Genomic DNA, 14885 nt, shown 5'->3' on the forward strand with positions numbered 1-14885 from the left:
TATCACTTTCTAAATAACTAAAGCTATATGACAAATATTTAGATATAGAAAATTATTGCAAAAATGCTGATACGTACAAAATTTTAGAAGAAAACCCTTGTTTATTAATAATAGGAAATTTCTTTCTCTATCATATAGTAAAACTATATAAGACCATAAACATCTCTTCCTAACTTGTTAGCATCTAACATATTTCCTAAAGGAATAATTAATTTAACAAGTGAAACAAGAATATTAACATCAACTTAGACTCACAGAAGCCAACAAAACTAAAGTAAAGTATACAATGGTAGAAGGATTGGATATATACGGTAAATAATATAAAGCATTTTCAATAGTAAATATATAAAACTTCTTGAATGTAGACCTTCGACTAAATTATCGAAGTTAAATGGAAATTATAAAGTTGATTTTATTAAATTCTACTAAGTTATCGATCATAATAAAAAAAGCAGTAATGGAATCCTTAGACTCGTACAACCAGTAAATTATATTTCGATTATTTAAAGATTAGAGTCATAATTGTTCTGTAACAAATAATAATGTGAAAAAATAGATGGATGAATTTGAATAAATAAACTATTCAGTCGATATCTAAAAAACATGCAGGATGACAATAGCAAAGTGCAATTTAATTAGCATCATAACTACCTTTAACTACCACTGATTTACCAATAATGTCTTCGTTCATGATTTGGCTCTATAGTTCTTAGTATATATCCGAGTGAATATAGCTGACGGGTAACTATACGATATTTTAATCTGACTATTAACAAGCACCAGTTGCTAGCTATTAACTGCTTTCTTTGTAGCTAGAATTAAAAGAAATCTTTTTAAATATCAGATAGAATCCAACTAGTGCTAAAAAGACACTAGAGTATTTCAAAATAACATTTTTTGTAGTAAGACAATAGGAAACTGTACAAAACAATAAATAAATACTGCTGAAATATATATCGTCCATAACCATTTTTATTATATCAATACCAGGGCTCATTTCGTTTGTAGGGACCATTTTGCTCTTATATAATATTTGATATCGTTCACAGAACTAATTCATAAATTCTATTATAATTAAGACATTAAAAGAAATTGGCGCAATAACCATATACATCATCGCTATTGTAAACATATGCAATTTTCCGGCGAGTGCAATGTAGTAGTCAAAATCATTTTTCTGGTACCACTTGGCTTTCTTTATACTAGGTAATACGAGACCTATAATGTACATTAAGAAATCACCAACACCTACAATGTTTCCTGGTCCCTCATTCAAGTATTTTGTAATCAAGAACGTTAAAAATGAAAAAATTTGAAGTGGAATATTCTGACCTATATTGTTGATTATATCACTTATATTTGCGGTTGTTAGAAAAGATAGATCAAACTATCCAGTCTCCGGATTGAGTGCAGCTGGAAATGCAACTTATAAAATTCCGTTCAAAAGAATTAGAAAAATAAACAAAATTTTGTATTTTAAAGCAGTTAAATGTGTGTTAGAGACTGTATTTGCTGGTTTTACTGCAAAATCAATAATAATAGGCAAAAGTGATGCAAAAATTGTAGGAATTAGTCCGAAAACGTAAGTAATTAAGAAATTTGCTAATGCGTAGCAGTTTGGTTCATTGAAGCAAATGTCTGTTTAAATAAAATTGATAATTAAAAGACCATTATTATTTACAAATTGGATTGTCAGGGATTGAAGACCGAAAAAGATTAAAAACGATATCAAAATGGTAATAAAAGTTAAAATTGAGCTTAATTTGATTATAGAGATGCTTCTAGAGAGTTTTCTCCACTAAATATCTGCATAATAAGGGGCTGGGATTATTTCAGGTTTTTTTCTATCAGCTGTAAGTAAAAGGCTAATTTTTTATGCCGCTGACACTTGTGAATCACAGATAATGAATGCGTTAAGACCCTTTCTATCATAGATTTGTTAGTAATAATTAGGTGGTGATTGTTATACATTGAAGTAAGTTTTAAGGTTTAATGTTTCGCCGATAGAAAAATTTTAATTTGCTTTTTTAATAGATGGTAAAAATGGTACTAATTCGTTGTAAGTAAAATGCTTCTTAATTTAAAACTTTTAAATTTATTGTGATATACTCTATATTTTAAACAAATTATATTGTTAACGTAAGGTTAAATAATAATAATGCAATTTGTTGATAAATGGAATACTATATTTAATTGATGGCTTCTAAAGGCAGATATAATAAGCATGAAATTTTTATTATTTGAGAGTTAATTTCTTAATTTTTTTGATTAATTCTTAGGTATTTTCGTATAGTTTTTACTGTTTATTCTCGAGACAAGGGATAATTTGAGTTATATCCTCAAAATTTTCAAAGATAGTATTAAAAAGTTCTGATGGTATATTTCTAGCTAATACAGCATAATTACTAGGAATAGCACGTTACATACATTTTTACCGAAAAGTTATATACACAATCATAAAGTTCTCGAAGAACCTAACCACCTCTTAACAAACTAGAAAAGCCACAAAAGGTACGGCAAGGTACGACCAAGAATGGTCACCAAGATTCGAAATAATTAAAGAAGAATATATTGTTAATTTTGACTATGTTTAGTTATTCCCAAAAAAATACAGAAGCTGCAGCAATAAGCTATAACAAAATAGTCTCGTGATCAATCCGAAATATGCCTTTGAAAAGTAAATATAAATTGTAGCCAGATTTCCTTTCTTCGCAAATTAAGATAAAGGTTATTTTAAGACATCCATTGGCCATAAAAATATTTATTTCATGTTTTTAATTTAAGATGAAAATGGCCTAAAAACTTAAGGTGCAGATTATATTAGAAAAAATGATAATATTATATAGAAAATACCTGATCCCATATTAATTAGAAAAGAGAATGTAAGATTTTATTCTAGAAGTTAGTCTGCCGACATTTTGTTTAAGTCAACAATATATAGATTATTATATACTATCACATACATGTTTTTGTGTATAATACTCTAAGTAATTCGCCTTAGTCTCTAGTACCCATACTGAGTCCTCTTATTTTATATAATCCTGGTTTTTTAAATACATAACCCTTTAATAGATACTATTTAGACTTTGTAGTACACCCAATACTCTCATCACCACTTATTTAACTTACTTACAAAGTTAATTCTGTAACGCAATTACACTTTAAGGACTGTTATTCTTTTACAAGCATAAGATTTCGGCTTTATACTTGTAATATCTATTCATTATTGTTGGTGTAGTACTAGCTTTTAGTGATAGTTCCCACAAAACATGAGTATAAACCAGCATATTATATAGAGCCTCTTTAATTATCGATAACACATATAGATTCGTCTATCTTCCCTAATACTAAACTATTGTCTTCAAATACCTCTACTATTAAAATTTCAATATGAGGAAACTGCTACTGAAGTTTTAATTCTTTTAAACTGCATTGGAAAGTAGGATTTTTAAATTATCCTAATTTATACTAGTCACCACATCTAACATTATTATCTTTAATAATAATATAATTGTTCTAATCTAATAACTAGAAATATCCTGCCTCAGTCTACTAATCAAACCCTGTTTTCTAACACCCTGATAATAAAATTTTCTAGCCTTTCTTAAACTCAATTTATGAGTTATACGGCATAAAATACTGACCGTCAGACAAATAATTCTGATTAATAATAAAAAATACTCCAGTTACCGACTGTACCGGCTAATTTTCTTCGTATATTCTCCTTATTAAGGATGTCTACAGAAACTCCTAACTCTTGCTAACATGTAGTAGTATAAGCTCAGGGGTAAACGATAAAATTAAATCATAAACTTATTCATTGTCAAAACGGGATAAATTTCGCACTAAAAACAATTGCACTAGTTAGATAAAGAAGGAAAAATTATCTAAAAACCCATGTTCTCGTGCAATACGATAAAGTGTTTTGTATGAAATCACCAAACTATCAATTTAACTAACAACAGGAACAATAATTACCTAATAAAACACAGATGCTTCGTCACTACAATCAGCAAATAGTTAATTTCCGTCAAATTCGGAGTTTAGTACGTTTACAAAAACGATTGATTGCAAATTTTCAAAACTAAGCATTTAAAATAAATGAAGATAATAATACTGAAGCTGTTAGTTATTACTATAATATTGATATAATTGCTTCTAAAGCTTATTAAAAAGAGTATCTTAGAGTAAATACTTGCCAAACTATGTAATGTTTTTCGGTTTATAGTTTTCAGTGTGGAAACTGTACAAAGAAGACGGGAAAGGAATTTTAAAGTTTAGCTATTAAAGTAATATTAAAGTTTAGGGAATTTAAAATGGTATTTAGTTATTTTAAAGCTGGTTTATAAGTGATTTGATGTATTATTACTAGTTTTAGTTTGTTAGGTAATATGTTTTATTGAAAATTGTTGTTATAATATGACTTGTGGATGTAGAAATATACTATCTTGGCTTTTCGACTAATTATATAGAATTTTAAAGAACTTACGGTTGCGGTTATGCTGATAATTGTGAAAGTTTTAACTTTGAGATATTCAAGTCATTTATTTAAGATTTTACTGTACTAGTATCTTAAGTTACAATATCTGCAGTCATAAATAAGCCCATGAAATCGTCATTCTTCTAGTTATCTTAATCTAATTAGACATCCAAATCCGCTGTTTAGAACAAATCGTCCAAACTCATTTTAAGTTTAACGTAATTATTATACTATATTTATTAATAATACACAATTTGCTAAATGTCCCATATAACTGTTGGAGTGCGAGTCCGCCCAATGATCAAAAGAGAGCTCGAAGGCGGCCAAAATAACTGCCTCTAAGTTACAACGACGCAAGTAGTAGCTAGAGAGTCCCTGAACTCGTAATACGACGATCAGCTCCTTTTCCCCTCTTACAACTTCAATTTTGACCAGGTTTATGGCCCAGAATCGACCCAGCAGCAGGTATGCGAAATCACAACGCCAACACTATCAGCATTCGTGCAGGGCGTCAACGGCTGCATTCTCACCTACGGCCAGACGGCCTCTGGGAAGTCTTTTACGATCCAGAACAACACTTCTGGAATTCTTCCACACGCGCTGGACTACATCTTCCAGAACGCCAAAGCGACCGCAGAGGTGAAGATTTCGTACCTGCAAATTTACAACGAGCAGCTCCTGGACCTCCTGGACGAGTCGAGCAAAAAGCTCTCTATCCGCGAGTCCAAAGGCGAGATTTACGTCGAAAACCTCTCGATTTTCAGCGCAAAATCGACCACAGAGGCGCTCGAACTCATCGCCCTGGGGAACGAAATCCGCAAAACGTCAGAAACTGCAATGAACATCCAGTCCAGCAGAAGCCACGCCGTTTTTACCGTGTACTTGAACGACGCTGAGCACTTTTCGAAGCTCTTAATCCTCGATTTGGCGGGCTCAGAGCGCGCGCATTCGAGCCAGAAAGACGTCCTGCGCGAGACGAAGCACATAAACAGCTCGCTGGCTGTCCTGTCGAACGTGCTGAACGCGCTTTTGCTGAAGGATAAAAATCCGAAACAGTTCGTCCCCTACCGGGACTCAAAGCTCACGCGTTTGCTCTCTGACTCGCTGGGAAAAAATTGCAGATCTGTCATCCTCACGACCATTTCACCTGGAAATCAGAGCTTTTCAGAGACGATTAATAGTCTGCGCTTCGCAGATCGTGCAAAAGCGATTAAGCAAAATGGGCAGGTTAATCAGATTGAGAGCGACGAAAAGAAGATTTAACGGTACAAAAATGAGATTCAAAATTTGATGAAATTGATATAAGAGACTAAGGCTGGGGTAAGTATGCAGGAAGATGAAAGTGTGCATTAAAATGTAAAAATAAGTAAATAATATGTTCTAATGGATGAAAATGATAATATTATTAACTTATAAAATGAATAGCAAAATGAGTAATTATAAGACCTCAGAAATATCTCCTTGAAATAGAAAGATATAATGATAACTTTGACGTAGAAACTGTAAGAAAGTGAGGATGAGTATTAAGAAACAATCTTATAAATCGACTAGATATAAGACAGGGTTGAAAATTATGTTTAGTAAATTGCTAAGAAAAAGTAGTTTTTAGAATCTAAAGATATTATGAATTGTGACAAAATTAATGAAAAGTTTATTAAAGAGCATGGTATGTAAAAGTTTATGAATTAATAGGATGAGATTTTTAATTATAATAACTAATTATTAAATAATTATTTTACAACAGAAATAAGCGATTATGAGGAAAGTATGACAGTAGAATAAAAGTATGAAGAATTATAACATATAAAAACAGAATTTAGCAGCAAAATACTTTCTGCATAGAAGACACTTAATAATATTTAATAGCATTCTATCTAACAATAGTATAAACTTGAAAAATTATCTGATCAGATAATTTCAGATTTAAAGTTAAGTAAAACAGATAAATTTAGCGCACAGAAGTTAGTAGAATGCCAACAAGAGCGTAGGCTTATGCTTAAGATTTTTAATGAAAAAGTTTTAAACAAATTAACAGATATTACACCAAATGAAGCAGTTTGTTTGTAAAATTATTTATTAAAGGTCTGTGATGCAATAGAAACTGGACAGCTATTTTAGAGTCTTAACTCACTATTTAAATGAAGTTTTTGATCACTTGTAGTATGGCCAATATGCCTATTTAAGTTCTTCCGCTTCTTCCTCATCAATTATCTCTAGTATCATTGGAAAGTTTTCCTTTTCAGGAACCTTAGGGGCCGCCCGTTCCCAGAGTGCTTTTCTAAGCTATCTTCTTCCTAGGCTCATAAGACCCTCTCTAAGATGGTGCCAGCCCATATATAGGTACTTAGATTCGGCATCGTCTATAACTTAATTGATAGACTAAGGGTCACAGCATATGATGATTTTCTAGCGAACAATTTTCCATTTATGGTCTGGCATTGCATCGTAATTATTAGTCTAGGGTAAGCAAAGCTCAGTTAAGCCAAAATCAGCAGCTGTTGGGACAGTGAATTATTGAGTAACATAAGATGGTAGAGAATCCTACAACTGGGTTAAAGATTAAATTCGACAAACATTAGCTTATAGTAGAAACTCTCTTTCCTTTATGTATTCTAGCGATAGAGTTTTCTGATCTGGAGATATTACTTCTGCAGAATTTTTAAATACAGTAAAGGTATCCAAAATATTAGTTGGAATCTAAGGCATTTTGTGAAATGGTGATTTATTTACTTAAATATTATTGATATTATATAATATTATGAATCAAATCAAAATGCTCCCTAGTAGTAAAAAGAGACAAAAAACAAGAGCATACTAAATTAAGCTAAATTTAGTAATGAATATGTCATCATTGTCAAGTGTTTTTTTAGAAACACTATTTGTATTATTCCATTAATCAAATATTTTACCCTATAGTATTATTAAAAATACTATTGTTATTGCACATGAAATTCTTAGAGTAGTTTTTCTTTGAGTTTTTTGCTCATCAATTAATGCAATAAAAAAACTTACAATGTAGCTAAGGATAAAGAATATCCCTGCAGCAGTTCTATGCGGACACGAAGATGCGGCGAGGTCTATTTTTACGATACACTGGTAAATAAAGGCTGTACACATTATGGCCGTAGTTATTATAGTAAGACACTATAAATACGAGCTAGATGACGTGGTTTGGAGGGCAAACTGGGATATCCCGAGAAATAGCAAGCAGGCAGAGATTGTTCCCCCGATTGAATATATTGGGTAACCCATGTTAGCACCAGCCTCCGAAATTGACGGAAGATACGCAGCATTATCGAATACGATTGCCACGACCAGGGTGGACACGATAGTTATCGCGAAGGACGCCAGCGCGAACTTAATCATTTTAGGGCAAAAAAGGATAAATACATATTATGTTATATCAAAAATGTAAATTAAAAAAATGTTAGTTTAGTTGATAGCCGCTTGAACTTACGCGGATATTTAATATTATTAATATTTAGATTATCTATTATCTGGTGTAATACACACTTATAATTATAGTCGGTTTATATATAACATAATTTTTACACGTGTTAGATTATTAATTAAAATCATAGATATTGAATTGGTATCATAGTAATAATAATGGAAGCGAAAAATCATAACAGAAAGTATGAAACTGTATTATTGCATATATTTATAATTACATAGTTTATTGATAAAATTTTAGAGATACAGTTTTAGATATAGCTAAATTAAGCAACTATATTTTGTATTAGAAACTCTTACCATAAAAAAATCTAACGTTTTATAATTAATTAGTTAATTTTATTTTTGTTAAATATAAATTGATTTTTATGTCTTTTATTGTGAATAGAATAGTAGCATATCTTCTGTATGTTCCAAGAATTATTAATTATTTTCCAAGCATATGCGGAAATAAACTGCAATAGAATCCCTACTACCAAGTTTTTGTTTTGATACGTATGCGTTAACCTATTTTCTTTTGTATTTTAGATGGAATGATTACTTGTATTAAAATTAGAAATATGTTTATTATTACTGTATGATCACTAATTAAACTTTTGAAAGTGAGTAGTTTAGGCACTTTTATTTCGTTATAAACCATTATAAGTAAATTTAAGATTTATAATCCAGTGCCAATTACCAGATATTTTTATAGTTTTAATAAAAATGTTCTTGTTTCAATATCTAAATTAAAACTGGTAGTAACATTAAATATCAAAACATATTTAAACTAAATGAGGAATATTTAAGTTAATGGGAAAAATTAAAAAATTGTGTTTAATATTACAAATTTTCTTTAAATATTTTAACGAGTAAATAAAGGAATTTAAGGTAAATAGAAGTTTTATAATTACTGTAATTACGATCCTTCACTAATTGCACGAAAAAACAACCATTATAGTGATTATTTCTATGTATAGTGTATATTAAACTTAAATTAATATGTTTAGACTAAAATACTATTTATAAATATTTTCGTAATATGAAGAGTATAATCAAATTATAGTCGAATGGATTGATGGAAGATGTATTTTTATTTATCATCATTAACTTTTATATTAAATTACAGCATTTACCATAAAAATTATATTATTGTATAATTGCAATTAACTTTTTGCGATATAATATATAGATATAAAATTTTAAAAGTAGCATAACATAATGTATTTTGATAAGGTGGTATAAAGGAATTCATACCAAACTGAAGACTAGATTGAGTTAACTAGTTTCTTATATGTATGTATAATTTCATCATTTAACACAACTGAATTTTCAATACTAATAAACTAGTCATGTTTATTTTAAACTATTATTATATATTATACTTTTGTTTAAAATTAAATATAAAATGAAATTTTATCACTGTTTAAAATTGTATCTTTAGAAAATAATTATAATTATCTCTTCATTTCATAGTTTATTTTTCTATTCTGTAATATTGTATTAGTAAGAGATCTTAATTAATTTTAAATTTATGTCCGCCTAAAATAGAGATAGTTTTTGAACATTAATTTAAATGTAATTATCTGCTCATATTTCGATGATACTGAAATTAACAAATATTCTAGAGAAAATATAATCACACTATATATCTAAATACTTGATTTAATTGACTATAGTATGTAAATGCTAGTTTATAAAATTTATTGAGTATACTTACATGCAATATTTATTAGGATCTATACTCATTATTTAAAAAATTATATATACTATAGAATTTTATAATAAATTAAATGCACCATCAATTAATACATAAAGTTTTGCTAAAGATGATATTATTTTAGATTAAATGCTTATTTCCATTAAATTTAAAGAAATCTACAAAGTTTATTTTATCAATTTATAGTAAAAGTATTATAGACATGTATTCTATTTCAGTTCGTATGTTTCAGATTTATTATAATGTAATATTTTTAATTAGAAATCAACAAAAAAATAATATGTAGCCGATTATTATAAAGTTGTAGTCTAAACCAACGATTTACCAATTATGCTTTTAATATATTAATAGATGATTTACTGTTGAGTATAAAGGTTCTATATTATTTATCCCTATTTTATTGTTATATTACTTGATAATATTTTACATTTTAAAGATGTATTATAGTAGAATACTATTATTTTTTACTTTTGAGTGCTAACCAGATTTAAATTACTATTTGTAAGATATCAGAGTTTCTATGAATATTGTATCTGATTATTATCTCAAAATTTATGAACCACTTGAAAAACGAAGCAAGAACCATTAAAGATAAATTTAAAACTAGATGCATGATAATACAGAATAAAATATATACAATACTGGTTCTTCATTGTATAGTCTAATATAATGTTGTATATTTTTTATTATGTATATACAATTGTTTTTAGGTTCAGTTATTGATTAATTTAATAAACTATTAAAATAAATATATTGATTATAAATTCTTTGACGTAAGTATAGCAGAATATGATTTGATATTTGTTAAGTGATAAACCACAATATAGTAGCAAGATATACAGTATATAATAATGTGTGTATACAATAAATCAAATCTATACTTTTCATAAAAATGGAGCTATCTGAATCACTCTTTAACCACTATAGTTAAAAGCAGGCTCACCATATCCTTGAGGCTAAGTTGGGCTTAGTTAAGGGAGACCTTTCTTAGAATAAAGATCTTATTCACGAGTACATCAATCTCAAACTTTTGACACTTGGTTAGAAGCCAATAATTTCAGGCGAATCTGTTATTATGACTCCTGGAGGATCAAAATAGCGAATTGAAGTTTCTGTTGCATAAATTGCATAGGATCTTATCCAACAGCTAAAAGCCTCCCCTGAGAGAATGGCCCCTGTTGATGAACGAATCACCAGCTTCCTCACTAAGGAATTCCCAAAGGCTTCTCTTAAGCTACCTGCAGGTGGAGAGACGTTCTCAATTGATCGTGCTGGAGTTGCTTTTGAACTTTCGACACCTCATGATTCCTAATATTATTCTGCTGATGGTAATCTTAATATCAGAATCCCCTAAGGCCTTCTTTCCAACCCAAAGTCGGACAAGCGTTCCACTGTTGGAACGTTCCACGTAGGAGAATCATCCACATCTATCCCCTTTGACAAACTTGCTGTTCCCAAACACACTGTAGAGTTTATGCTTAAAAGTGCTCTTAACCCTCCTAAAAAGTCTCTTGAACTACCATTCACCGCTTCTCTACCAGAGTCAGATCGTACTCATTGCTGGACGTCTGTTTATTGTTGTCCACCAGTCATTCCAGGTATTGGATCTTAGTCTAAGGCATATACCCAGAAACACATGGACGTTAGATATTTTGCTCCTGCCGCCTTTGTTGCTAATTTAGGTTTTGTGGAATAGATCTTTTCTAACAGAGGAAATCCTACTGTAAATGACTTATTAACTACCTAGCCAGAATTGCACTCAGGTGTTTCTGCTATTATTATTCTTGCTCCCCATCTTGTTAGTACAAAGAAAAAAGAATGTGGCTTACCTCATTTCGATTAGGCCACTGAACGCTAGAAACGCGATGGAATGTGCTGGAAGGATGAAAATGAGCTTTACAATGGTGGAAAGCCGTTCAAGCTTACATATAGAAGCCAGACTGATGGTGTAGTTGTATCTATCCTTGCTGATACCTATTTTGGATATAGTAAGAAAGAAATAAAGACTATGATCAGTTTTGCTTGTAATATTAGAGGTTTCAGCCAAGAAGAGCATGCCGGCGGCTGTTATACGTGCCCTGCTTATAGCTGGGGTAGAAGCTTTAGAAGCTCTGACTCAAGAGTAGGCTTGTATAATAATGCACAACATGTCGAAAGTGTGAGCGATTTCACTGCCAAGAAAACAAAAGAGTAATCTGAGCGCACACTGACACACACTTTTGCTGAGATGAAGGAGCTTCTTGGTGGAAAGGCTACTTATGATCAATAGAAAGGATATTTGATTGATAAGAGTTTTAAAAATGTTATTTATCTCCCAGAATATGTTAATATCGAACTTTCTGATAGAAATGTTACATATAAGCATCCTGATACCAATGAGACATTAACTATGAAGATCAGTTCAGAGACTGTATATGTTTTACCAAATGGTTATTAAATGCAGCTTTAACGTCACCCAGTCACAAAGTAGTGGATGATTGTTGGTACACTACCCACCACCAAATTTTTATACAAACCTTCATCTGTTTCAGGATCAGGAAAATCAGAGTTAAGTAAATCTATAATGGATGCAGTCACATCGGGTCCATTCTTTTGCAAGAATTTCAAAGATATGATGGATGGTGCAGAAAAAGTCCTTACTGGTAACTTCAACTAACGTTTCCGCCCAGAATTCTAAGACTAGTATAAATCTAAGAGTGGAATGTCTAGGCATATATTAGCAGCGGAACGTACTATAGGTTCAGTTATATAGTTACTTACCATATAGGAAAAGTACACCGAAGATTACAATAAATGGCTTTCATCATTTGACTAAGATATAATAGCATTTATTTTCGTACTCAAGTCAATGTATAGACCTTCATGGGGAGATTATGAAGATTCTAAATCTTGGAGAGCACACTTCTCTATTGATGTTGTTAATGGTTCTGAAGGATATGCTCTTAAATGTTAGGGGGTTGAAATTTAATCTAACTATCTTCGTGTAGGTATGGAGAATGGTAACTGGCGTAAATTTAGACTCAGATAAGATTTCTTCCCAGGTGTACGTTTCCAAAATAATGATGATATTGCGGTATCTCTTACTATTCCAGGAGAATAGCTAAACAATCTCACACATTCTGGCTAGTTTTGTACTGATCGTTCATACAAGCTTACCTCTAACTGCGAGTATAGGTATTTCTAAAGACCAGACGATGCAGTGCACCCAGGTGTTGATAAAAAGTGTGAAAATGATCTTTCCGAAACCTAAGGAAGAACATTCATCAGTAATTTTGAGCCAATTCCTAGAGAATAGGTTTAAGAGATTGCACAGGATGTTATGACTCTTGAAAAGTATTCTACCAGCATGCAAAACTTTATCAAGGACTTCTCGTCATCTGAGAAGTTTGGAGAATTTGATAATTGCGTTATTTCTAGCGAGTTTAGAATTACTGACCCTGCTAAAGGTACGAGAACAGCTAATGTTAGATATTTATAAACCAGAGACGAACTTTTATACAGAGACGTTCAACTTGATAAGTATATGATAGAAATTCGTAATAGACTCGCCAGAAATATTCCATTTTCTGCACCTGTGCCTCTACCTGTTGATGTTTACGTTCCTGGAAGAAGACTTAATACCGTTGATCCTAAAAACTCAAAGATACGCCCACTCTCAGTATATAACCCAGTTCATTATCAACCAATCCCACTTCTCATTTTAGATGTTATGACGTCAATGTCTGGTAAGTCTCCATCAACTACTGGCTCTGGCTCACTTGAGGGAGCCCTTACTAAAGGTCCTTTCAATAATCTTCTTCCTGCACTTGACATAAATTATTTTGCTCTTTCTCTTATGTTATCTACTGATCCAGTTCTCAGTACTGCTGCTGGAAATATCGGTAGAAAATTAAAGATTGATCATGATATTACATTAATCATCCCTGATATTGTTTCTAGAATGACTAGTAGTGAATTAAATATTGATAACCTGATAGCTGGAGGTTTCCTTGAGAAGGTTAAAGATTTTGAACACAAGGGTCAAAAGGTACCTGCTTCAATTCTCGGTTATAGAATAACCCAATCTTTCGTAAGAACTTATTTCTCCCGTATATTTGATCATGTTGGCGGCATTTTCACTGAAGAACACTTAAGACCTGAACTTCAATCTATTGATGAGTTTGCTGACGGTGTCATGTTTATCTGGGAAAATATTTGTGGATAAGTCTCCGACTATTATAAAGATGGTTCATTCGAACAACTTATTCCTCCTCTCCAAACTCTTCTCTAAATTGTTTAGAACGGCGGAACATATAACAATTTGACTGTAGATTCTCCAGAGTTCCTTGCTGAATTCAAGAGAGCTAATGTTATTAATTCACCATGGTATAAATAAAGACTTATTTAAGCCCAGAGAAATGAAATTTAACTTCTTTAAGACAAGATTTCTAAAGTTGGCGGTGCTGATCTCAAAGAGAGACTCGAATATGTAAGAAGCGAGAAATATCTTTAAGATATTAATGGAAGCCTTGGTGTCCACGTTTTTAACGAGGAAGAGTGATGACTTCTAATTTTTATATTTTAGTTACGTATTTTAAGAATTTTTGAACATCTATTTTCACACCCCTTATATTAATTTATATTATAAAATATAGGACGAAACAAAGATGCATTAGACTGGACCGATGATAATACACTATTTTGGGAATCGAAGTGACACATGATTATAAATATTTTAAATAGAGGCAACACTATTTAATATTATATTTAATCGACTATTGAGAAGAATGACATGTGAATTCTTTGCCACAATTGGTTGCTGCAAATATGATAATGCATGTTCACGACATCACATAGCATAAGAATCTTCAAATTTAGTGGTGATTCCTAATTTATGCCCACTGACAAAGAGTATAGAATTGAACGAATAGTTACTTTTACAGTCTGTCAAAGAGATAGTAAGATTTGCTAGTGAAAACTCCCATATTGTAGATTTTACTGTCGCTGTGAATAATAACCATTTATATGGTACTGTATATTTACTATTTGAATCAATTATTGCAGCAAATGCATTTGTACTTAGTCTTCCCAAAGCATTTTCAGGAAAAGATATTGTGGCTAGATTTCTTCCACACAAAGTACTAAAACCTATATTCTGCAATGTAAGAAACTGTGATGGATACTTTTGTCAGAAGGTGCATGAGAAGTTTTTTAGTCGAAAAGATATATTGGATTGAAGGTATAATGATAGTATTACAAAATAGTTATTAGGAA

The 14885-nt window shown here is 31.0% G+C and overlaps 8 protein-coding genes across 8 annotated transcripts; 4 read left to right on the plus strand and 4 right to left on the minus strand. All coding sequences in view use genetic code 6, as the record gives it.

The window, feature by feature from the left end:
* Nucleotides 1-27: 27 nt before the first annotated feature.
* On the plus strand, nucleotides 28-564 carry SS50377_28341 (uncharacterized protein; the record flags this gene model as incomplete). The annotated part of the gene is made up of 1 exon (XM_067912114.1): nucleotides 28-564. One exon carries the CDS (start codon nucleotides 28-30, stop codon nucleotides 562-564), a length of 537 nt encoding a protein of 178 aa, XP_067761136.1.
* Nucleotides 565-583: 19 nt separating this feature from the next.
* Nucleotides 584-2746, minus strand: SS50377_28342 (Transmembrane domain-containing protein; the record flags this gene model as incomplete). The annotated part of the gene is made up of 1 exon (XM_067912115.1): nucleotides 584-2746. The coding sequence occupies one exon, from the start codon at nucleotides 2744-2746 to the stop codon at nucleotides 584-586; it is 2163 nt and encodes a 720-aa protein (XP_067761137.1).
* Nucleotides 2747-2955: 209 nt separating this feature from the next.
* Nucleotides 2956-4686, minus strand: SS50377_28343 (uncharacterized protein; the record flags this gene model as incomplete). Its single annotated transcript, XM_067912116.1, has 1 exon — nucleotides 2956-4686. The coding sequence occupies one exon, from the start codon at nucleotides 4684-4686 to the stop codon at nucleotides 2956-2958; it is 1731 nt and encodes a 576-aa protein (XP_067761138.1).
* A 55-nt stretch (nucleotides 4687-4741) lies between these two features.
* SS50377_28344 (Kinesin-16) lies at nucleotides 4742-6622 on the plus strand (the record flags this gene model as incomplete). Its single annotated transcript, XM_067912117.1, has 1 exon — nucleotides 4742-6622. The coding sequence occupies one exon, from the start codon at nucleotides 4742-4744 to the stop codon at nucleotides 6620-6622; it is 1881 nt and encodes a 626-aa protein (XP_067761139.1).
* Nucleotides 6623-6631: 9 nt separating this feature from the next.
* Nucleotides 6632-7186, minus strand: SS50377_28345 (uncharacterized protein; the record flags this gene model as incomplete). The annotated part of the gene is made up of 1 exon (XM_067912118.1): nucleotides 6632-7186. One exon carries the CDS (start codon nucleotides 7184-7186, stop codon nucleotides 6632-6634), a length of 555 nt encoding a protein of 184 aa, XP_067761140.1.
* Nucleotides 7187-7243: 57 nt separating this feature from the next.
* Nucleotides 7244-7846, minus strand: SS50377_28346 (Transmembrane domain-containing protein; the record flags this gene model as incomplete). Its single annotated transcript, XM_067912119.1, has 1 exon — nucleotides 7244-7846. One exon carries the CDS (start codon nucleotides 7844-7846, stop codon nucleotides 7244-7246), a length of 603 nt encoding a protein of 200 aa, XP_067761141.1.
* A 2678-nt stretch (nucleotides 7847-10524) lies between these two features.
* SS50377_28347 (uncharacterized protein) lies at nucleotides 10525-14172 on the plus strand (the record flags this gene model as incomplete). The annotated part of the gene is made up of 1 exon (XM_067912120.1): nucleotides 10525-14172. The coding sequence occupies one exon, from the start codon at nucleotides 10525-10527 to the stop codon at nucleotides 14170-14172; it is 3648 nt and encodes a 1215-aa protein (XP_067761142.1).
* A 226-nt stretch (nucleotides 14173-14398) lies between these two features.
* On the plus strand, nucleotides 14399-14848 carry SS50377_28348 (putative splicing factor U2AF; the record flags this gene model as incomplete). The annotated part of the gene is made up of 1 exon (XM_067912121.1): nucleotides 14399-14848. The coding sequence occupies one exon, from the start codon at nucleotides 14399-14401 to the stop codon at nucleotides 14846-14848; it is 450 nt and encodes a 149-aa protein (XP_067761143.1).
* Nucleotides 14849-14885: the final 37 nt, after the last annotated feature.

This window comes from Spironucleus salmonicida, chromosome 8 (assembly GCF_000497125.1).
Source record: "Spironucleus salmonicida strain ATCC 50377 chromosome 8, whole genome shotgun sequence".
Lineage (NCBI taxonomy): Eukaryota > Fornicata > Diplomonadida > Hexamitidae > Spironucleus > Spironucleus salmonicida.